Source organism: Saimiri boliviensis, chromosome 12, assembly GCF_048565385.1.
Source record: "Saimiri boliviensis isolate mSaiBol1 chromosome 12, mSaiBol1.pri, whole genome shotgun sequence".
Taxonomy (NCBI): Eukaryota; Metazoa; Chordata; class Mammalia; order Primates; family Cebidae; genus Saimiri; species Saimiri boliviensis.
Genome location: NC_133460.1, coordinates 20,832,120 through 20,855,325, shown reverse-complemented (window position 1 = coordinate 20,855,325; position 23,206 = coordinate 20,832,120). Strand labels below are relative to the sequence as shown.

Genomic DNA, 23,206 nt, shown 5'->3' with positions numbered 1-23,206 from the left:
AGAAGAGAACAGGGGCAGGCGTTGGGGGTGGAGGCATGTATCAGATGCGGCTCCTGCAGCCTCCCATCTTGCATGTGATAAAACCCAAACTCCTTCCTGTAGGTCCAGCCAGCCTCCCCCGATTTGCCTTCTACCCTCCCGCTTCCATGTTCCTCATCCCTGGAACGTGTTCCAGCCCCACAGGCTCCCTTCCGCTCCTTCAGTGCACAGCTTGGACCCACCTGAAGGCCTTTTGCACTGGCTGTTCTGGCTGTGCAGGAAGCTCCTCCCTGCCCTCCACCACCAGCCCCCAGCTCCCTTCTAGGCAGGCTCCTCCTTCTGGCTTCAGCCCAAAGCTCCCGCCTTAGGAAGTCCTTTTCTTTCTCTCACGGCTGAATAGCACCCTCTTTGCCTGGTCTCTCCCACTTTGCTACCTTCAAAGTACTTGTCACTGTTTGAAATCCTCCTTGTGTGCTTGTTTCTTTCCCACTGGAAGGGAAGCGGCGTGAAAGCAGGGGCCGCGATGATGCCTGCAGTTGCCAGGCCTAGAACGACACCAGCCCACGGTGCACGCACCTTTCTGGGTTGATTTGCTTGTCGAGTGCCTTCTAGGGGCCGGAGTGTTGCTGGTCGCTGCCCTTGGTGCCCCTGTTTCTGCTCCAGCCCATGCCAGCTTGTCACACGTGCTCTGTCTCCTCCAGGCACGAGGCTCAGAGACTGGAGCAGGAAGCCCGTGGCCGGCTTGAGCGGCAGAAGATCCTGGACCAGTCAGAAGCTGAGAAAGCGCGCAAGGAACTCTTGGAGCTGGAGGCTCTGAGGTGGGTTGAGAACTAGAGGAGGAGACGGGCAGGGGCTGAGGATCTTGGGACAGCAGCTGGTGGGCAGCACGCCAGGGTGGGGCGTGGATAAGACGGCGTGCACCTGTGCGTGGCTACGGCCTAAGTCAAGGCTGTGGGAGGACTGGGCTGTCGCTGTCTCCCAGGTCTTACCTAACTCTGCTTCCTCCCCAGCATGGCCGTGGAGAGCACTGGGAACGCCAAGGCGGAGGCCGAGTCCCGTGCAGAGGCAGCCCGGATTGAGGGAGAAGGGTCCGTGCTGCAGGCCAAGCTGAAAGCAGAGGCCTTGGCCATTGAGACCGTGAGTCGGGGGGGATGCCTCAGAAAGGGGGTGGCCTTGAGGCCTGGAAAACCCCATTTCCTCCGGTCCCTGAGACCACGTAGGATACCAGGTACCCCAGCATAAAGCCCTATCCAAGTACTTTGTAGTTGACAAAGTCCTTTGCCTTGTAGGATTCGTTGACTCCATTCCTGGAAGGTAAGGATTAGAACACCCATTTTGCAGCTGAGCGCTCATCCACCTTGGCACAGGCGTCACGTGTGCTTCACACAAATGACCTTACTTAATGCCTGAAATCCCATTAAGAGGCTGGGCATGGTGGCTCACGCCTGTAATCCCAGCACTTTTGGGAGGCTGAGGCAGGCAGATCACTTGAGGTCAGGAGTTCGAGACCAGCTTGGCCAACATGGTGAAACCCCGTCTCTGCTAAAAATACAAAAATTGGCTGGGTGCGGTGGCTCACCCCTGTAATCCCAACACTTTGGGAGGCCAAGGTGGGCAGATCACCAGAGGTTGGGCGTTTGAAACCAGCCTGACCAACATGGAGAAACCCTGGCTCTACTAAAAATACAAAATGAGCTGGACGTGATGGCGCATGCCTATAATCCCAGCTACTCGGGAGGATGAGGCAGGAGAATCACTTGAACCCAGGAGGTAGAGGTTGCAGTGAGCCAAGATCACTCCACTGCATTCCAGCCTAGGCAAAAATAGTAAGACTCCATCTCAATTAAACAAAAATCCCATTAAGGTAGGTAGACGAGGGGCTGAGGCTTGGGCTCAGGAGCCCCACAGGTCACCAGTTAAACAGTGGAAGAGCCGGGACTCACACCTCACTGACTACATGTTTCTAGCTCCATCCCTCCACCTTAGTTCCCTCGGGCTGGCTGGTAAGGGTGACTTGCTGGATAGTTCTGAGGGACCATGTGATCTAAAGGATGCTAAACATTCGAATGTCTCATGTGACTGACATGCTTGATAAGTAATTCATTCAGTGGATGGAGGACTTTGGAGATGGTCGGATGATCTGGGTTCAGATTCTGCTTTGGCCAACCACAGTGGCTCATGAGCGTCTGCAATCCCAGCACTTTGGGAGGCTGAGGTAGGAGGATCACTTGAGCCTAGGAGGTTGAGGCTGCAGTGACCTGAGATTATGCCACTGTACCACTACACTCCAGCCTGGGCAACCAGAACAAAACTCCATCTCAAAAATAAGTAAATAAAAATAAATTTAAAAAGAGGCCTGGTGTGGTGGCTCATGCCTATAACCCCAGCACTTTGGAAGGCTTAAGTGGGAGAATCATCTGAGGTCAGTTTGAGAGCAGTTCAAGACCCGCCTGGGCAACACAGCAAGACCTCCTCTCTCAAAAAAAAAAAAAAAAAAAAAAATTAATTGGCTGGCTGTAGTGGCATGTGCCTATAGTCCAAGCTACCCAGGAGGCTGAGGCAAGAGACTCCTTTGAGCCCAGGAGTTCAGGGCTGCAGTGAGTCCTGATCTACATTCCAGCCTGGGTCAAAAAATAAAGAATGGTGGATTTTTTCCCCTTTCAGGAGGCTGAGCTCCAGCGGGTGCGGAAGGTCCGAGAGCTGGAACTGGTTTATGCCCGGGCCCAGCTGGAGCTGGAGGTGAGCAAGGCTCAGCAGCTGGCTGAGGTGGAGGTGAAGAAGTTCAAGCAGATGACAGAGGCCCTGGGCCCCAGCACCATCAGGGACCTTGCTGTGGCTGGGCCTGAGATGCAGGTGAGAGTTGGGGAAGGCAGGGAGGGGAAGGCATGTTGCTTTCAGGACCAGCCTTGGAACCAGGAAGGCAGAATCAAGGGGGAAAACACAACATCTGGAAAGATGGCGGGCGGGGGAAGGAGGGGTGGGAAACCTGTCCCTGCATCTCCGGTCGTTTATGCAGTGTCACGCTGCATCAATGTCAGGCACTATACTAGACCTAGCAGTGAGCCGAGGCTCCCGAGGAGACAGGAAATGGATGGGCCACCAGTCTGTGACAAGAGCTTCCAAGGCCATCGAACAGGGTGATCAGATGCAGGGGAGGTGACCCTTCAAACCAGCTGACTTAAGGAGAGTCACTCTGCAGCTTGGCTCCCTACAGAGGTAGCCCAGGAGCTGAGAGAAGTGGCCAGGGTTTGACGCCCATCTCAACTTCCTCCTGTTCTCACCCTCCAGGTCAAACTGCTGCAGTCCCTGGGCCTGAAATCAACCCTCATTACCGATGGTTCCACTCCCATCAACCTCTTCAACACGGCCTTTGGGCTGCTGGGGATGGGGCCCGAGGGTCAGCCCCTGGGCAGAAGGGTGGTCAGTGGGCCCAGCCCCGGGGAGGGGATATCCCTTCAGTCTGCTCAGATCCCCAAAGCTCCTGCGGACAACCACGTGGTGCCTGTACTGCACCCCTGACCAATAAAATGGACATTTTTGGGCATTTAAAATGTAAACGCTTTTCTCTTGGCTCACGTTAATTGGGGTCACAAGGGAGCTTAATGGTGGAGAGGGGAGGTGCCCCTGACATCTTTTCTTTTTCTTTTTTAGAGACTGAGTCTTGTTCTGTCACCTAGGCTGGAGCGTAATGGTGTGATCTCTGCTCACTGAAATCTCCGCCTCCCAGGTTCAAGTGATTCTCCTGCCTCAGCCTCCCGAGTAGCTGGGATTACAGGTGCGTGCCACTATGCCTGGCTAAATTTTTGTTTGTTTGTTTGTTTGTTTGTTTGTTTAGTAGAGATGGGGTTTCACCATGTTGGCCAAGCTGGTCTCGAACGCTCAACCTCAGTTGATCCACCTGCCTTCCCAAAGTGCTGGGATTACAGGCTTGAGTTGCCGTGCCTGGCTGACATATTTAGATAGTTACAGGAGCCTGTTCTCTATAAAGGGGAGAGGACCCCAAGGCAGGGGGAGGATGAACTGAAAGTCACCCAGGAGGAATGTGGCCCCAAAGCCTTGTGCACTGAGTAGCTGTCGGCTTCCTAGAGCCCTGGTAGAAGCGACGATGCCACAGGCAGGGGCATGGGGCCCACACTAGCAACATCTCACCACCAGGCCTCCAGGAGCCCAGCTCCCTGGGACTCTCAGCATCTAACCCTTCAGCTGCAGCAGATGCAGCCCAGCTTCCCATAGGGGAGGCTCCCTGCTGGTAGCGCCGGCAGCACCAGTGGGCATGCCAGGCTGGCACCCCGTGCTGTACGCTTGGACCTTCCCGGGAGGGGGCTGTCAGGTTGGGGAGGAGGACCTTGCCCAGGGCAGTAGGAATTGGGCATCTCCTTGGGCTTCTGGTCTGGGTTTTCTGGGAACACTGAGGGAGGGATGCCCTCATCCTACCCTCTGCCCCACAAGCAGTAAGGGGCCCTCGTTTGAGAGAAGGATCCAGGTGCAGTTAGCCTGGGTGCACCAGCCCTTTGCAGGCCAGGTAGAGTTGTAAGTGCCAGGCCCGCCCCATCTCTGCCAAGGAAGTAAAAACATCCTAGGGGCTGAGTGCAGGGACTTAGGCCTGTAAACCCTAGTGACTTGGGAGGCCAAAGCACAAGGATCACTTGAGACTAGGAGTTTGAGACCAGCCTGGCCAGCATAGCAAGACCCCCATCTCTTAAAAAATTTGCCAGGTGTGGTGGCATGCACCTGAGTTCCCAGCTACTCTGGAGGCTAAGGTAAGAGGACTGCCTGAGCTCTGAAGTTGGTGGCTGCAGTGAGCTATGATCACACCACTGCACTCCAGCCTGGGTAACAGAGGGAGACCCTGTTTCTATTAAAAACAACCCCCTAAAAGCCTCCCTAACTCCTTGATCTTCCCTTCCCTGTGATATTTATTCCAAAAAGCCCCATCCCTCCTTAAAAACCCCATCCCTTCTTAAACCACCTCCCTCCCTCTCTGCAGTGCCCCTGGCCAGCTGCACATTGCTGGAGGAGGAACACCCCTTGGAGCTGACTGATCTTATTTTAAACTCATGGCCACAAACTTTGGGGGAGGTACAGCTCCTGTGACTGCTGCTCTGTCTTGTGTGCGATCTGCTTTGAGACAACCCTTCACACCACCTCTCTTCTCAGCCTCCTACGCCCCTGCCCACTTTCTCTCACCTCTTTGAGAAAATAGAAGCAAATTGGGTAGGAAGGCCCTTCCCGGCAACAAACCTAACAAACTGCTGGCATCTGGACTCTGCCCTCCCTCCTGTTCCCGGCCAGGGTTCCCCCCCACCCCCACCCGTCAGCTCTAGGAGGGAGGGCTGTGTTCCTCCACTGATCGCCTTCCTCTTCTGTGCTATCATTCTTTTTCCCTTTTTTTTTTTGAGACAGTCTTGCTCTGTCACCTAGGTTGGAGTGCAGTGACGTGATCTCACCTCACTGCAACCTCCGCCTCCTGGGTTCAAGTGATTCTCCTCCTTCAGCCTCCCAAGTAGCTGGGACTGCAGTCATGCACCACTATGCCCTGCTAATTTTGTATTTTTAGTAATGGGGTTTTGCCATGTTGCCCAGACTGGTCATGAACGCCTGACCTCGAGTGATCCGCCTGCCTCTGCCTCCCAAAGGGCTGGGATTACGGGTATGAGCCTCTGTGCCCGGCTGATACGCCGTCAGTTTCTTCTCTGCAAACCATCGTCATCAGGATATTGACATGCCTACTCTGTCCATATAAAACAACTCTCGTAACTCTATGAGCCCCTCCAACTCCCACCTCTCCTTTTTCTGTCACAGCCAAATTTTTCCAGAGTTCTCTGTGATCTCACTTTCCATTCCTCATCTCTCATTATCTTTTCAAACCACTCCAGATAGGGCTGGGCACAGTGGCTCATGCCTGTAATCCCAGCACTTCGGGAGGCCGAGGTGGATGGATCACCTGAGGTCGGGAGTTCAAGACCAGCCTGGCCAACATGGTGAAACCCCTGTCTCTACTAAAAATACAAAAATTAGCCAGGCGTGGTGGTGGGCGCCTGTAATCCCAGCTACTTGGGAGGCTGAGGCAAGGTAATCGCTTGAACCCGGGAGGCGGAGGTTGCAGTGAGCTGAGGTTGTGCCATTGCACTCCAGCCTGAGCAACAAAAGCAAAACTCAGACTCAAAAAAAACCCACCCCAGGTATCTTCTGTCTCCGCCCCTTACTTTACGGAAGCTGCTCTATTCGGCGTCACCAGTCATGTCTCGTTGCTAAATGCAGTAGTTGATCAGCCACTCTATCACTTGGCACAGTTGGCCATTCCTCTCATGCTGGGCTTTCCTGATGTCACCTGTTCTAGTTTTCTTTCTTGCTTCTCTCAGACTCTGATTTGTGGGTTCCCTGAGGCCCCCTTCTCATGCCGACATCCTTGCCCAGTCTTATGACCTTAGGTGGTCTCTCTACCACTGACCTCAGAATCCATTACTCCAGCCCTCACCTTACCCAAGAGCTCTGGGCTTATTTCCAATCTGTGCCTTGAGGTCTCCACATGGACGTGTCGATTGGCGATCAGGCTTTGATGTGATTTGCTCTCATCAATGAAATGCAAGGGGAAATGACATCACATGCCTGCTCTTCCCTTTTCCATAAATGAATGTTAAGACATGGAAATGGGCTGGGCGCAGTGGCTCACACCTGTAATTCTAGCACTTTGAGAAGCCAAGGCAGAAAGGTCACTTGAGGCCAGGAGTTTGAGACCAGCCTGTGTAACACAGTGAGACCCCCCCATCCGTACAAAAAAAATTTTAATTTAATAGGGCATGGTGATGCATGCCTGTAGTCCCAGCTACTCAGTAGGCTGAGGCAGGAGGACTGCTTGAGCCTGAGAGGTCGAGGCTGCAGTGAGCTGTGATCATGTCACAGCTCTCCAGCCCAGGTGACAGAGACCCTATTTCCAAAATAAAATTTTAAAAAGTCCTCTGGGTTCCTAGGCCGCGCCGGCTGGCTCTTCCTTGCCTCTCCCCAGCTCTCTCAGTCCCCAACCCCCAGGACTTGGTGCTCCAGCCCACGAGATTTAGATCTGTTTTTTTGTCCTGCCTTGACTGGAGCAGGCCAGGTTGGCGACTGTGGGGGGTGCCTGACACGCTGGAAACACACCAATAGCTGCTGCCGCCTTTTATTTTTTTTGAGTTGGGAGTCTCACTCTGTCACTGGGTTGGAGTGCCGTGGCATGACCTCGGCTCACTGCAACTTCTGCCTCCTGGGTTCAAGCAATCCTCTCACCTCAGCCTCCACAGTAGCTGGGACTACAGACGTGCACCACTACATCCGGCTAATTTTTTTATTTTTAGTAGAGTTGGGATTTCGCCATGTTGGCCAGGCTAGTCGTCAACTCCTGACCTCAAATGATCCACCCCGTTGGCCTCCCAAAGTGCTGGATTACAGGTGGGAGCCACCGCGCCAGCCTCTGTTCCAATTTCTGATGTCACTGTAAATACAGGTTAGAACCAAGGAGCCCGGAAGCCAGTCAGGGACATGAGAGCCAGGAGGGCTGAGGGTTCCGTGCTCTGGGACTGGAGAGTGCTCAGAGGACGCACCGTGCTGGAGGAAGAGCTGATAGGAAGGAGAAAGAGCTGCAGAACCCAGGGTCCTCTGGCCGCCCTGCCTTCCCGTGCCGTTCTCTCAGCTAAGACGCAATCTCTGCACTAATGCTTTCCTCTCGCACCCCTACCAGCCTTCCACATGGGATACCCAGCCCTTTCACCAAACCCTAAGTCAGGTCTTGCGCGTCTTCTACTCCCATCCTCAACGAGCACTTTCCTGTGATATTGTAGGGAAAGCAGCCACCCAGTACCCAGTGACTCCCCTGGGCCTAGCACAGGAGTTGAGACCCACTACATGTCTGGTAAATTTCCGCTCTCCCAGACACGGGGCCTTCTTGGGCCACTTGGCTAAGCTATTATGCAGATAGAATGAATAACATCTGCAAAGAACCCCCAGCACAGTCTGGCCTACGGTACCGTAGTTTAAAAACCACAGATGGTAGGGGATAGATGCCCAGAACAATGCCTAGTATATTTGACAGGAGCCCACAGACAGGGAACAGTGTTTCTCAACATTACTGGAAGAATCCCCAGCACTGAAGTTGCAGGCTTCTGGGAGCTTTTTTTTTTTTTTTTTTTTGAGATGGAGTTTTGCTTTTGTTGCCCTGGCTGGAGTGCAGTGGCACCATCTCGTCTTACCACAACCTCTGCCTCCCAGGTTCAAGCGATTCTCCTGCCTCAGTCTCCCAAGTAGCTGGGATTACAAGCAAGTGCCACCACCCCTGGCTAATTTTTTATTTTTACTAGAGATGGGGTTTTTCCATGTTGCTCAGGCTGGTCTGGAACTCCCAACCTCAGGTGATCCACCTGCCTCGGCCTCCCAAAGTGCTGGGATTACAGGTGCAAGCCACCTCGTCCAGCTGTCCATGCCTAGAGCTTCCAACTCTGAAGGTCTGCTGCAGGATCTAAGAACTTGCATTTCACTTTTTAAGACAACTTGTTGTGTCACCCAGGCTGGAGTACAGTAGCACAATCATGGCTCACTGCAGCCTTGACCTCCCAGGCTCATTCAATTCTCACTTTGGCCTCCCCAGTAGCTGGGACTAAGGCACACACCACCACACCTGACTAATACATAAAAAATATATATATTTGGTACAGACAGGGTCCGGCAATACGGCCCAGGCTGGTCTCAAACTCCTGGGCTCAAATGATCCTCCCACCTCAGCCTCCCAAAGTGCTGGGATTACAGGCCAGTCATAAGCCTCCAATGGGCTGAAGTTGCTTTTTTTTGTTGACACTGACTGGCCCTGGCCCCCAGGCTGGAGTGGCACCATTACGTATCACTGCAACCTCTGCCTCCTGCTTCCCAGGCTCAAGCTCTCCTCCCACCTCAGCCTCCTGAGTAGCTGGGACCACAGGTACATGCCACCACACCTTGCTAATTTTTGTATTTTTTGTAGAGACAGGGTTTCGCCACGTTGCCCAGGCTGGTCTTCAACACCTGCGTTCAAGCAATCCACCCAACCTTGGCCTCCCAAAGTGCTGGGATTACAGATGTGAGCCACTGCACCCGGCTCGAAGTTGCATTTAAAGAAATATCCAGCCAGGCACGGTGGCTCATGCCTGCAATAATAGCACTTTGGGAGGCTAAGGCAGGAGGATGATTTGAAGGCCAGGAGTTTGGAGCTGCAGTGAAGGACTACACCACTGGCCTGGGTGACAGAGCAGGACTCTGTCTCTAAAAAAAAGAAAACAAACAAACAAAAAAAAGAGAAACAAATATTCTACAGGTGGTCTAAGGACCATATTCTGACAAACCAACTAATTGACAGATGAATATTTATTAAGCAGCTACTATATGCCAGGTTCAGGTTGGTCTTATTCTAGAGACAGAGAAGGGAATGAGAAAAGTCTGTGCCTTCATGGAGTTTACATTCTAGTGAGGGTAGAAAATATCAAGAATATAAATACATGTGGACAGTGACATGAAACAAGTGGGCGGTGGGGACACCACATGAGCGTGAGTGGCCTCTCTCTGAGGTCACTGTGGACAGATGGAGAAGCCAGCCAGCAAATTGGAGGAAAAGCACCCAGATGGACGTCCTTCCTGAAGCTCCCTCAACCCAGGCCCTGAGCCAAGAATGTCTGAAAGGAAAGCAAGTCAAATAGTGAAGTTCCTGCCTTTATAATCAAGGCTTCCAGGACCAGGGTAGGCAGGACAGAGGCGCCAACGAAGGGGAAGGCTGTGGACGGAATCTTCCCTCCTGAGCACGGTGCCCCAGGCTTGCTCTGGCTGGGGGCAGAGGTCTGATTCCCCTGCTTTTGGGAAACCCAGCCCCCACACCATCTCCCTCACTCAAGCGTCCCTAGCATCTCACACTCCAGGGCTAAGCCAGCAGGGTGTGACAGTACCTGGCCCTGGCACCCCAGGAGCACCGCCTATACGGATGGGGCCTCCTGCGTATCCTCCCTGATTTGAGGCCCGGCTCCCTGGGGATCCCAGGGGTGGGCCCGGTCCTCAGGATCCCAGAGTACATGACGTCACTAAAGAGAGGCTGACCCCCATCCCAGCAGGTAGGACAACACATGAGGAAGGCGTGAGACTGGGACCTCCCAGCCGGGGGTGGGGAGTCGTGTGGCACAGCGACGACTCCCAGGGCAGGTGGGCAGCCAGGACTGGGGGCTCCAGCGTCACTTCTTCTTGGCACGGTCTGCTGCGTCCAGGGCAGCCATGTTGCGGGCAGCTGTGACCAGGTGGATGACGCTGATGAGTGACTTCAGCAAGGCGATGGGGGCAGTGACCCAGAGGCCCATCCGGAACAGCCCCACGGAGCCAACTATAGGAAGGCAGCAGGGAAGTTTGGGGACCGAAGGAGGGGAACTTCGTCCCCCGGGGCAGGCCAGAGCCCCCTCCCATCCTTCTGTCCAGCCCCTCATCTCCTACCTAAAGGTCCCTCAGAGAAATGGAGCAGGTAGAGGAGGCAGTAGAAGAGCTCATTCCCAGCACACAAGGTGAACAGGACAGGCTGCACACACAGCAGACAGGCCAAGTTACCAAGAGGCAGGCGTGTGCCACCCCGTCCCCCAGCACTAAGGAGAGTGCAATCTCAGCACATTACTTCTTTTTTCTTTTTTAGAGACAGGGTCTCGCTCTGTCATCTAGGCTAGAATGCAGTGGTATGATCATAGCACTGCAGGCTCAAGACTCCTGGTTTCAGCTGGGCGTGGTGGCTCACACCTGTAATCCCAGCACTTTGGGAGGCTGAGGCAGGCAGATCACCTGAGGTCAGGACTTTGAGACCAGCCTGGCCATGTGGCAAAACCCATCTCTACTAAAAATACAAAAAATTAGCTGAGCGTGGTGGTGTGTGCCTATGGTCCCAGCCACTCGAGGGCTGAGGCACAAGAATTGCTTGAACCCGGCAGATGGAGGATGCAGTCAGCCAATAACGTGCCACTGAACTCCAGCCTGGGTGACACAGCAAGTCTCTCTCAAAAAAAAAAAAAAAAAAAAAAAAAAAACTCTTGGTTTCACTCGATCCTTCCACCTTAAGTAGAGACGAGAGGCGTGCACCACTGTGCCTGGCTAAGCTAATTCGATTTTTGTGTGTGTGTGGAAACAGTCTCACTTTGTGGCCCAGGCTGGTTTCAAACTCCTGGCCTCAAGCAATCCTCCCACCTCAGCCTCCCAAAGCACTGGGATTACAGGCATGAGCCACCACACCCAGCCATTACTTAGCTTTTTAAAAATCCTTTCAGAGGCTGCCTGTGTTCCTGGAATCAAGTCCACAGTCCAGCCCTGCAGACCTCTCTGGCTTTATCTCCCTCCCGCCTCGCACTCCCTCCTCTTCAGCAGGCCTCATACTTGCTCCCTGGAGTAATTCACACAGGCCCCCCCCACAACCAATCCTCCTCCTCCACGCCTAGGCTTACAGGCCCCCCCTCCTGGAGCGACTGGGCAGGCCCTGCTCTGTGCCTTCTCCTAGCCTAGGACCAGGGTTCAGCCCAGGACTTCCCACAGCCAAGAGCATGAGGGGCAAGGTACGCAGGAAACGCTCACCCTTGAGGTGTAGTAGATCCGAAGCACTGGATTCCCAGACAGGTCGATCATCTTGTGACTCTCACTGCCTCGGACCACAGAACTTGGGAAGAAAACAGGAGAACCCACGAGCTTTATGACCACTACCCTGCATCTGATCATGTTAGCCCCTATTGTATGGATGGAAAACTGGGCATGGCTAAGGACCAGTATCCTGCCCAAAGCCACAGTTACCTATCTGAGGGTAGAATCAGGCTTTAAATGCCACATTCAAAAGCCTCCATGCCCCTTCCTGCAAGCTGTCACCTATTTGGAATCCTAGAATATCCAGCTGGAAGAGTCCTAAGAATTGCTTAATGCAACTGTAAACATGACTGAAGCTGATTCTAAGACAGGCAGGTTTGCCTGGGGCCCTTCTACAAAGCAGAGCTAAAAAGGCGCCCTCCCAGGACACCTAATGCCATCCCAGACACCCTTCCACCTAGGCTCCCCTCACCCCACTGTAGTGTCTCCAACTGGCCAAGGCCCCCAGAATCTCCACACACCTGTGAAGGTGCAGCCAGTGACTGGCCACATCCAAACTCATGCTGAGCTGGAAGAACAGCGTGGCTCGAGGGTACAGCAGGGCCAGGTTGACCAACAGGCACATGGTGGAGCAGCGGTCCGTCAACATGTCCAGCATGGCCCCAAACCGGGTTCCTGGAAGATAGGGGCTATTAGGTGGGCAGGGGCTGTTAGGGTACAGTGGATGCAGGACAAGTGCCCATATTTGGTTTATCACTCTGATCCAGGGTGTAAGTGAAGACTCAAAGTGTCCACCAGCCTGGAGAGGAACGCAGGCTGGAAAACAGCCTGTGTGTGAGGTCAGTGGGAAAGGTCACCATGACATGGACTGAGAAGGCATGAGAGTGGAGGGAACAGGGTAGGAGAAAGGAAATCTGTGTCTGCAACTCATCAACCCCAGAACCAAGACTCCAGGGCTAGACCAAGAAACTTGATGCCTCAGGAGAAGCCTTAGAAGTGGCTCTGGAGAACAGATGAAAAAATTAGCCGGGTGTGGTGGCCCATGCCTGTAATCCCAGCACTTTGGGAGGCTGAAGTGGGGGGATCACACTGTCAGGAGTTCAAGCCTGGCCAGCATGGTGAAACCCCGTATCTACTAAAAATACAAAAAATTCGCTGGGCGCGGTGGTGTGTACCTGTAATCCCAGATACTCAGGAGGCTGAGTTAGAAGAATCACTTGAACCCAGGAGGTGGAGGTTGCAGTGTGCCAAGATTGCACCACAGCACTCCAGCCTGGGCAATAGAACGAGACTCTGTCTCAAAAAACAAAAGAACAAAAAGAAAAAATTTGTCAACCCTCTAGAAGCCATCACCCTTCCTTCTCCATCCTCCCTCTAAACATGCCTTCTGGAAACCAACTGCTTATGCAGGGCACACAGTAGGCCTCCAGTAAACACCTGTTGAATGGACTCCCCACCCCCCCACCCCCCCCACCCCCGAGGTGGAGTCTCCCTCTGTTGCCCTGGCTGGAGTGCAGTGGCGCAATCTCAGCTCACTGCAACCTCTGCCTCTTGGGTTCAAGAGATTCTCCTGCCTCAGCCTCTCGAGTAGCTGGAATTACAGGCCACCACACCTGGCAAATTTTTGTATTTTTAGTAGAGACAAAGTTTCACCACGTTGGCCAGGTGGTCTCGAACTCCTGACCGCGTGATCCACCTGCCTCGGCCTCCCAAAGTGCTGGGATTACAGGCGTGAGCCACTGTGACTGACTAAATGGACTTGTATTCAGAGAGATCTTCAGCAGCGCCACGGCCATGTCATGTCTTGCTGATCCACACCTCTCACAAGCAGAGAATTCTCAAGAGCTAGCTTAAATCGTTTTTGCTACAAAATCAGTCTATTCTTGCTGGGCGCAGCACTTTGGGAGCAAGGCAGGAGGATCGCTTGTGGCCAGGAGCTGGGGACCAGTCTGGGCAACACTGCAAGACCCAGTCTCTACACAAGTTTAAAAATTAGCCATGTGTGGCGGCAAGTGCCTGTTGTCTCAGCTATTCAGGAAGCTGAGGTGGAAGGATTACTTGAGCCCAGGAGATGGGGGCTGCAGAGAGCCATGATCGCGCCATTGCACTCCAGCCTAAGTGACAGAGCGAGACCCTGTCTCAAAAACAAAAAACAAAACAAAAACCTCAGAACATCCTGTTCTGCTTTTTTCAGAGATGGGAATGACAGCCCTCTGACCCTGAGGTCCCAAGGAGGCAGGGGAAGGGGGCAGGGGGTTGTTGGGCCCCAAGGCTGGCTGGGAGGGGTGTCTGTCACCTTGATTAAGAGCGCGAGCAGCGTGTCCATCGAAAGCGTCCAGCAGGCCGCTGAGCAGGTAGAAGGAAGAGGCCGTGAGGGGGCAGCAGGGCATGAAGTAGAAAGAAATGATGGCGAAGATAATCCGGGCATAACCTTGGAACGGGACGCGGGGAGACAGGGTGGGATCAGGGAGGCCGCCAAGGCCCCTGGCCCTCCCGTCCGATCCGGGGCACCGGGCAGCACTCACCGATGAGATTGGGCACGAACAAGAAGATATTTTCGTCTGACATCCCGGCGCCCCCCTTGCCGCCCCGGGCCCGCTCTGGAGATGCCAGCGCTGTCGCGGCCTCAGCCTCCGGCCCAGCGCATAAACCGAGTCACTTGCGCCCTGGACCCCGCCGCCCTCACCCGGCACCAGATGCTGAAGCCCGCAGCAGTCGGGAGCACGGGCCGGCCCCGAGGCGAGCCGGGCGCAGGGGGCGCGCGCAGCCCGCCCTTCTGACCCGCAGCCCCCTAGCCTCCGCCCGCCCCGCAGACGCTCCCGCCTCCAGCTGCGGTCACCGCTGCTCCAGATGCGCGGGGCTTCCGGGAACCTCGTCCTCCGGGCCAGTCGTTGCAAAATTGGAGAGAGGAAAAAAAGGCTAGAAAAAATAGTTGCGTCCCCTTTAAGACCTGTCTGCTTCCTCTTCCCTTTCCTCCCTCCGCCCCTCTCCCTTGGCTCGTACCAAAACGCAGAAGGGGAGAGGGAGGAAGGAATTATCGACGTCGAGCAAAGGTAGGGACGGAAAAGGAAGGAGCAAAAGAGAAGGAGGCCGGATAAAAATGTCTAATTTTCTTCTGAGGAGTATGTAGCTTCCTGAGACAAAGATAAGGCGATAGAATTCCTCCCTCCTGAGTTTTTGCACCCCCGAGAGTTCAGGAGTTTTGGTGCAGCCCGTACTTTTCTCCCCGCCCCCTAAGTCTGCAGCCGCCTTTGCTCTCTCAGGCTCCAGGTGGCTAGAGAGGCTCCAGATCGCCCGGCAGCCAGGTTGCTTCTCGCTTGCCCCTTGTGGTGGGAGGATTAGGTCGCAGGCTCCACCGCTACGTCATCCTCTCAAGCTTCTCAATCCTCTGGTGTTTGGGGTCACTGTCCCCAAGGAGGCACCTGGAGGGGTATGGAGGGGAGGCTGGAGGACCAAACGGGGCGCGCTAGGAAATGTCTCTGTCTTTAGTTCTAGAACCCCTGATCTCCTAGCAACGAGGCTGCGGAACCTCCGCAGATCCCGAGGGTTTATAGCGGCCGGTAGCATCACGGAGCCGGCTCCCCCTTTTCCAGCCTTCCTCCCCATCTCCCATTCCCTGTCCTCCGCGACCTATACCAGAGGTCCTTAGGCCTCCCCGAATCTCCTTCTGCCGAGTAGCCCAAGGTTGCCACCCATCTGCCAGGTCTGGGGCGGCAAGTTGGCTGCCTTGCCTTGGGAAAGGGCTTGGGAGGGAAGAAGGAAGGCGAGGCCCCACCGGGCGAAGAGGTGGGGGCTGTGGGAGGTTCCCCTCTCTCCTGAAGATATAAGGCAACATTATTATTATTATTATTATTATTGAGAGAGGGAATGCAGCGGGATGTTTCCTCGAAAGGCCTTGTTTAAACCTGGGCCCGGGGAATGGTGGTGGGCTGGGTTCTGGGGAAAGCGGGCGGGTTTCTCAGGCCAATACAGGTCTCCACTGTTCCCAGGGGGATGGCGTCCACTCCGATGGGGAATGAGGGGGAGAAGAAGGACAGCTGGCCGTCTCAAGCTGCACCCTCCTCGAGAGGAGGTTCGGTGAGCGCTGCAGGGTACCGCAGAGGTGGGAGTGTAAGGAAGCGAAGGCCTCCCAGGCAGAGGTGCCCGTCCCAGGTCTGAGCCGTTAGCCTTGAGGTTCTAATCTCAACGCTGAGCCCAGAAGCCCAGACCCATAGCCCTCAGCACTAGGCCCTGACTCTGCAACACCCCCCCCCAATCCACCTCCCCCAGATCCAGAGCCTTCTAGCTAAATCTCAGGGCCCAGTACTCCAAGACCAAGCTCCTTGGACCCAGAGGCCCCAGCCCAGGAGCTCCCACACCCAGCACTCCCATATGGGAGCTCCCGGGCTGAACCCCCCCCACCCCCCGCCTTTTCCTTTCCCAGGCTTCGTTATCAAGTTCTGAGGAATACCTGTCCCGGATCAGTGCAGAACTCACGGAGGAGGCTTTATTTATGGCTTGCTGCCATTTGAACCCTGTGTCCATCAAAAAAAAGCAGACACAAGACCAAGCGACTCAGATATCCACACAGGGTATAACCCCTGCCTCAGGATCACTGTCTACAGAACTGCCCCCTCCTCCCCCCATGCCTGGTTCCAGTCCCTGAGCCCTCCCACCCCTAGCTGAGGCCTCCAGGAATCTGTGCCCATCTCGCCCCTCTCACAGCCAGCTCTAGGACCTGCAAAGCGCCCCCTCACCCGCTAACCCAGTGCCCACTCCTCACTACTGACCGAGAATCCCCTTAGCCCCATCTGCCCTGTCCAAATTCTCTTCCTGGCCATGGGGATAGTCCTTTCTCTGACTGGGGCCTCTATTTCCAGCATTCTTCACCAAGACCCGAGGCACAGACACCCGGTGAGTGAGGCTTCAAGGGAGATGCTCTTTATCCAGGGAGAGAAATGAGGAGCCTGAAGGGGAGAGAGCAGGGGTTTCACAACATCCCAGCAGGGCAGGGAGATGTTTGAACTGTGTACTTCCATTCTCTTCTGCCCTGATCCTCAAATGCAGAATTCTCAGCCCTCTCCTTTCTCTTCCACCATCTCCAGCTCCGACAGAAACCGTACCCGCACCAAGTCACACCTCCTGCCAGCCCCTCGCGAAAAGGTACATGCAGGGTCCGTGGATGCCAAGGCTATTTGATATTAACCAAACCTTTTGAGTTTGCACTATATGCTAGGCCCTGTCTTAGGCGCTTGAGACACAAAAATGAATGATACAATCTCAGCCCCTGAAGAGGTCACACTCCAGTGTGGGGACAGACAAGGAAATAGCCAATTACAATACAGTATGGATAAGTTTCCATAATAGAAATGGAAGCAGTGAGATCGTACTCTTATCCCAGCCTCGATTTGGATAGGAGGGAAAGGAGCCATGGAGCTTCTTGAAGGAGGTAGCACCTAAAGAAATCATTTTCTGCCGGGTGCAGTTAAGTCACGCCTGCAGTCCCAGCACTTTGAGTTCCAGCACTTTGAGAGGCCGAGGTGGGTGGATCATGAGGTCAGGAGTTCAAGAGCAGCCTATCCAACTTGGTAAAACCCCGTCTCTACTAAAAATACAAAAGTTAGCTGGTGTGGTGGTGCGTACCTGTAATTCCAGCTACTCGAGAGGCTGAGGCAGGAGAATCGCTTGAACCCAGGAGGTGGAGGTTGCAGTGAGCCAAGATCACACCACTGCACTCCAGCCTGGGCCACAGAGCAAAACTCCATCTCAAAACTGATCAAAGCAAAAACAAAACCAAAAATTAGCCAGGTGTGGTGGCACACACCTGTAATCCTAGCTACTCAGGAAGCTGAGGCAGAGAATTGCTTGAACCTGGTAGGCAAAGCTTGCAGTGAGCCGAGATCATGCCACTGCATTACAGCTTGGGCCACAGAGTGAGACTCTGTCTCAAAAAAATAAAATAGACCGGGCGCGGTGGCTCAAGCCTGTAATCCCAGCACTTTGGGAGGCCGAGGCAGGTGGATCACAAGGTCAAGAGATCGAGACCATCCTGGTCAACATAGCGAAACCCCATCTCTACTAAAAATACAAAAAATTAGCTGGGCATGGTTGTGCGTGCCTGTAACCCCAGCTACTCAGGAGGCTGAGACAGGAGAATTGCCTGAACCCAGGAGGCGGAGGTTGCGGTGAGCCGAGATCGTGCCATTGCACTCCAGCCTGGGTAACAAGAGCAAAACTCCGGCTCAAAATAAATAAATAAATAAATAAAATAAAATAAAATAAAATAAAAATTAAGCACTTACTATGTGCCAGCACTGCTTGAGGGCTGGGTGTTGCAGTGAGCAAAACAAAGTTTCTGCTATCGAGGCTTAAAAAATTAGCCAGGCATCCAGCAATTCCATTACTGGGTATACATCCATAGCATTATAAATCGTATTATAAAGACACATGCACACGTATGTTCATTGCGGCACTGTTTACAATAGCAAAGACCTGGAACCAACCCAAATGCCCATCATTGATACACTGGACAAGGAAAATATGGCATATATACACCACAGAATATTATGCAGCCATAAAAAAATGATGAGTTCGTGTCCTTTGTAGGGACATGGATGAATCTGGAAACCATCATTCTCAGCAAACTGACACAAGAGCAGAAAATCAAACACCGCATGTTCTCACTCATAGGTGGGTGTTGAACAATGAGAACACGTGGACACAGGGAGGGGAGCATCACACACTGGGGTCTGTTGAGGGGGAGTAGGGGAGGGACAGCGGGAGGTAGAGAGGTTGGGGAGGGATAACATGGGGAAAAATGCCAGATACAGGTGGCAGGGGCATGGAGGCAGCAAATCGCATGGCCATGTATGTACCTATGCAACAATTCTGCATGATCTGCACATGTACCCCAGAACCTAAAGTGCAATAAAAAATGTGTATTTAAAAAAAAATTAGCCAGGCATAGTGGGGCACAGCTGTGGTCCCAGCTACTCCGGAGGCTGGGGTGGGAGGATCACTGGAGCCCAGGAGGTGGAGGCTGGGAAGATATGATTGTGCCACTACACTCTAGCCTAGTTGACAGAGGGAGACCCTGTCTCGAGAAAAATAAAAAAGATATGAGCCTTGGGTCTAAAGAGTGAAAAGGCTCTTGTCTCTTTCATGGAGCTCTTCCTAACTGCCTGTTTGGAAGATGAGCCCACCCCTCTCTGATGCTCCTGGCCTCTCATGCTTCCCCCTTTTATCCCTAGAACATGCCTCAAAACTCCTCTTTTGCCACTCGTTAACCACTTCTGTTTGCGGGGACCTCGTGGTCAGAAGCAGTGTCATCCTGGAGCCGTCAAAGTTTTCTGGATTCATCACCAGACTCTCCTGCCTCAGCCAGCAAGGACACCACCAGGAATGAAAGGCTTTAATAAAGAGACAGGGATCCTCCCCTCCCCCAGCTCATGTAGTGTTCCAGTGTGGTTTATCTGGGGTAGAGGTACAGGAGAGGGTCCTTTTATTCCCCCAGATGTGGATGCTGGATGCGGGCATATGATTGGAGTGCTGTTTTTTTGTTTTTTGTTTTTTGTTTTTTTTTTTGAGACGGGAGTTTTGCTCTTGTTACCCAGGCTGGAGTGCAATGGTGTGATCTTGGCTCACCACAACCTCAGCCTCCAGGGTTCAGGCAATTCTCCTGCCTCAGCCTCCTGAGTAGCTGGGATTACAGGCATGCGCCACCATGCCCAGCTAATTTTTTGTATTTTTAGTAGAGACGGGGTTTCACCATGTTGACCAAGGATGGTCTCGATCTCTTGACCTTGTGATCCACCCGCCTCGGCCTCCCAAATGCTGGGATTACAGGCGTGAGCCACCACACCTGGCCGCAGTTGTTTTTTTTAATTGGTGGCCAGGTGCAGTGGCTCACACCTGTAATCCCAGCAGTTTGGGAGGCTGAGACAGGTGGATCACAAGGTCAGGAATTTAAGACCATCTTGGCCAATATGGCGAAACCCCATCTTTACTAAAAATACAAAAAATGAGCCTAGTGTGGTGGTATGCACCTAAAATCCCAGGCACTCAAGAGGCTGAGGCAAGAGAATCACTTGAACTTGGGAGGCGGAGGCTGCAGTGAGCTGAAATTGCACCACTGCATTCCAGCCTGGGGCAATAAAGTGAGACTATCTCAAAAAAAAAAAAAAAAAATTGGGGACCTAGGCGGGCGGATCACAAGGTCAAAAGATCGAGACCATCCTGGCCAACATAGTGAAACCCTGTCGCCACTAAAATACAAAAATTAGCTGGGTGTGGTGGCATGTGCCGTAGTCCCAGCTACTCAGGAGGCTGAGGCAGAAGTGCTCGAACCTGGGAGGCAGAGGTTGCAGTGAGCCGAGATTGCACTGCTGCATTGATCCAGCCTGGCGCCTGGCGACAGAGTGAAACTCTGTCTAAAAAAAAAAAAAAAAAAAAAAAATTGTGGAGACACGGTCTCATTGTGTTGCCCAGACTGGTCTTGAACTCCTGGCCTCAAATGATCCTCCTGCCTCGGCTTTCCAAAGTGCTGGGATTACTGGTGTGAACCACCATGCCCAGCCTGCTGACACAGATGAGCTTATGGGTCCAAATCCAGCCTCCTGGCCACACTCCAGCACCTCAAGGTCTAAGCCTGTGGCATCTGGCAGGACTCCTCTTGCTTCTGAGGAGCCACCTCTGCCACCACCATTGGGGTTGGGGGCACTGAGCTATGGTCTCTCCTATCTGAGCTTTAGGCTTCATGCCTGTGAGAACATACCACACCCATTACTAGCCAGTAGGCTTTGTGCAGTTTGCATTTGGCAATGCAGATGCTTAATTCATTTTAGCATTTAGTATTTGCATTGCTAAATGCAAACTGCACCAAGTTTGGCCATTTATTGGAGCCTCCTGCGGAAGTCAATTCCCATCTCTGAGCCTTAGTTTCCTTATCTGAAAAATGGGATTAATAAATGATCCCTGTCCCATAGGGTCCTCTGAAGAGTTAAAGATACAATGCAGTCAGACATGGTGGCTCATGTCTGTCATCCCAGGGACACACTGGACAGTGAGGCAGGAGAATCACTTGAGGCCAGGAGTTCAAGACCAGCTTGGGTAACAGAGTGAGCCCCATCTCTAAAAAAGTAAACAAGTTAGCTAGGTGTGGTGGAGCACACCTGTAATCCCAGCTGCTCAGGAGGCTAAGACTGGAGGATCACTTGAGTCTAGGAGGTTGAGGCTGCAGTGAACTATGATGGTGCCACTGTACTCCAGCCTGCATAACAGAGACATGGTCTCTAAAGAAAAAAACAACATAGGCCAGGCGTGGTGGTTCACGTCTGAAATCCCAGCACTTTGGGAGGCCGAGGTGGGCAGATCACTTGAGGTCAGGAGTTCGAGACCAGCCTGGCCAACATAGTGAAGCTCCATCTCTACTAAAAATACAAAAATTAGCCAGGCATTGTGGCGGGCGCCTGTAATCCCAGCTACTTGAGAGGCTGAGGCAAGAAAATTGCTTGAACCTGAGAGGCAGAGGTTGCAATGAACCAAGATTGTACCATTGCACTTCTACCTGGGCGAAAGAGCAGAACTCCATCTTGGAAAAAAAAGAAAAAAACCAACATAATACATACTAAGCACTTGCTATTATTGAGAGCAGTTTGCCCCACGTTCTCCTAAAAGTCCACCCCTTTCTGGATATTTCAGCATCCTTTCAAGTGTCCTAAAAATGTTTAATTGCATTTAAATATAAAATTTTAATTAGGCCAGGCGCCATGGCTCACACCTGTAATCCCAGCACTTTAGGAGGCTAAGGTGGTCGGATCACCTGAGATCAGAAGTTCGAGACCAGCCTGGCCAACATGGCAAAATCCACTCTCTACTAAAAACATAAAAATTAGCTGGGCCTGGTGGTGGGTGCCTGCAGTTCCAGCTACTTGGGAAGCCAAGGCAGGAGAATCACTTGAACCCAGGAGGTGGAGGTTGCAGTGAGGCAAGGTCATGCCATTGCACTCCAGCCTGGGTGACAAGAGCAAAACTCCATCTCAAAAAATAATTTTTTAAAAATTACATAGGCTGGTTGTGGTGGCTCACACCTTTAATCCCAACACTTTGAGAGGCCAAGACAGGTGGATCACGTGAGGTCACAAGCTTGAGAACAGACAGGCTAATATGGGGAAACCCTGTCTCTACTAAAAATACAAAAATTAGCCAAGTGTGGTGGTGTATGCCTGTAATCCTAGCTACTTGGGAGGCTGAGGAAGGAGAATCACTTGAACCCAGGAAGCAGAAGTTGCAGTGAGCCGAGATGGAGCCACTGCATTCCTACCTGGGCGACAGAGCAAGACTCTTGTCTCAAAAAAAAAAAAAAATTTTTTTTAATTACATAAAATTTAGTTAATTTGGAGAAAAACTCTTTAGACAAACAGGCTATAAATTCCTGATAATGTTCAAAAATAGATATAGTGGGCTGGGTGCAGTGGTTTACTCCTGTAATCCCAGCATTTTGGGATGCCAGGGCAGGTGGATCACCTGAGGTTGGGAGTTCAAGACCAGCCTGACCAACATGGAGAAACCTCATCTACTAAAAATACAAAATTATCTGGGTATGGTGGCGCATGCCTGTCATCCCAGCTACTCGGGAGGCTGAGGCAGGAGAATCGCTTGAACCCAGGAGGCGGACGTTGCAGTGAGCCACAATCTCACCATTGCACTCCAGCCTGGGCAACAAGAGTGAAACTCCATCAAAAAAAAAAAAAAAAGGTGGAAAAGGACACCCCCAAGAATATAAAGCTCAAATTGATATATGGGTCACAGATACGCCTAAAATGCTGAAAAGATTGGGGTGGCAGGGAAGAAATGGTGTACTTGAATGGATACAAAAATTCTCCAAAGGGGGTTGAATTTTAAGCAAACTGGTCATAAAACAAATTAAAAAGCCAGGCTTGGTGGCTAATGCCTGTAATCCCAGAACTTTGGTAAGTCAAGGAAGGATTGCTTGAGGCTAGGGGGTTGAGAGCAGCCTGGGCAACATAGCAAGATCTCATTTCTTCAAAAATTTAAAAATTAGGCATTAGCTGGGCATGGTGGCACATGCCTGTAATCCCAGCTACTCAGGAGGCTGAGGCAGGAGAATTGCCTGAACCCAGGAGGCAGAGGTTGCGGTGAGCCGAGATCGCGCCATTGCACTCCAGCCCGGGTAACAAGAGCGAAACTCCGTCTCAAAAAAAAAAAAAAAAAAATTAGGCAGGCACAGTGGCTTGCACCTGTAGTCCCAGCTACTCAGGAAACTGAGGCGGGAGGATAAGCTTGAGGGTGCAGTGAGCTGTGACCCCCACCACTGAACTGCAGCCTGGCTGGCAGAGCTAGGCCCTGTTTCTGAAAAGAAAGAAATGGAAAGCTGTTTGCCTCCTGCCCAGCAGTAAGAGAAGAGGAGTGGCTCCTGTCAGTTCTCTCCCAGCTGGAAGAGGCTGACAAGGTCAAGGCCTGGTGGAGGGGCCACTGCAGCCCGGAGTGGGGCTGGTGGCAGGGAGGGCTTCACAGAGGCTGAGCCTACAGCCAGGCTTTTTGACCCCAGGCCAGGGCCCCACCCCCAGACACTGCCCTCTACCCACTTTTGCATTTCCCTCTTTTTTACAAATTGTTCCCCTTTCCCCAGCCCTCTCTC

The 23,206-nt window shown here is 52.8% G+C and overlaps 2 protein-coding genes across 2 annotated transcripts in view; one reads left to right on the top strand and one right to left on the bottom strand.

Moving 5' to 3' along the window:
- Window positions 1–3,536, top strand: part of MVP (major vault protein) — a 29,366-nt gene extending 25,830 nt beyond the window's left edge. The window contains exons 12-15 of the mRNA XM_003930086.4: window positions 681–797; window positions 990–1,116; window positions 2,644–2,832; window positions 3,268–3,536. Of these exons, the coding sequence (XP_003930135.3) occupies window positions 681–797; window positions 990–1,116; window positions 2,644–2,832; window positions 3,268–3,498 (664 nt within the window). The 3' untranslated portion in view covers window positions 3,499–3,536. The remainder of the gene's footprint in view (window positions 1–680; window positions 798–989; window positions 1,117–2,643; window positions 2,833–3,267) is intronic.
- Window positions 3,537–9,327: 5,791 nt separating this feature from the next.
- On the bottom strand, window positions 9,328–14,531 carry CDIPT (CDP-diacylglycerol--inositol 3-phosphatidyltransferase). Its single transcript, XM_003930094.4, has 6 exons — window positions 14,094–14,531; window positions 13,865–13,999; window positions 12,090–12,243; window positions 11,566–11,647; window positions 10,450–10,531; window positions 9,328–10,342 (listed from the first exon to the last, which is right to left on the bottom strand). The coding sequence occupies exons 1-6, from the start codon at window positions 14,134–14,136 to the stop codon at window positions 10,197–10,199; spliced, it is 642 nt and encodes a 213-aa protein (XP_003930143.1). The 5' UTR covers window positions 14,137–14,531; the 3' UTR covers window positions 9,328–10,196.
- Between the last annotated feature and the right edge of the window lie 8,675 nt (window positions 14,532–23,206).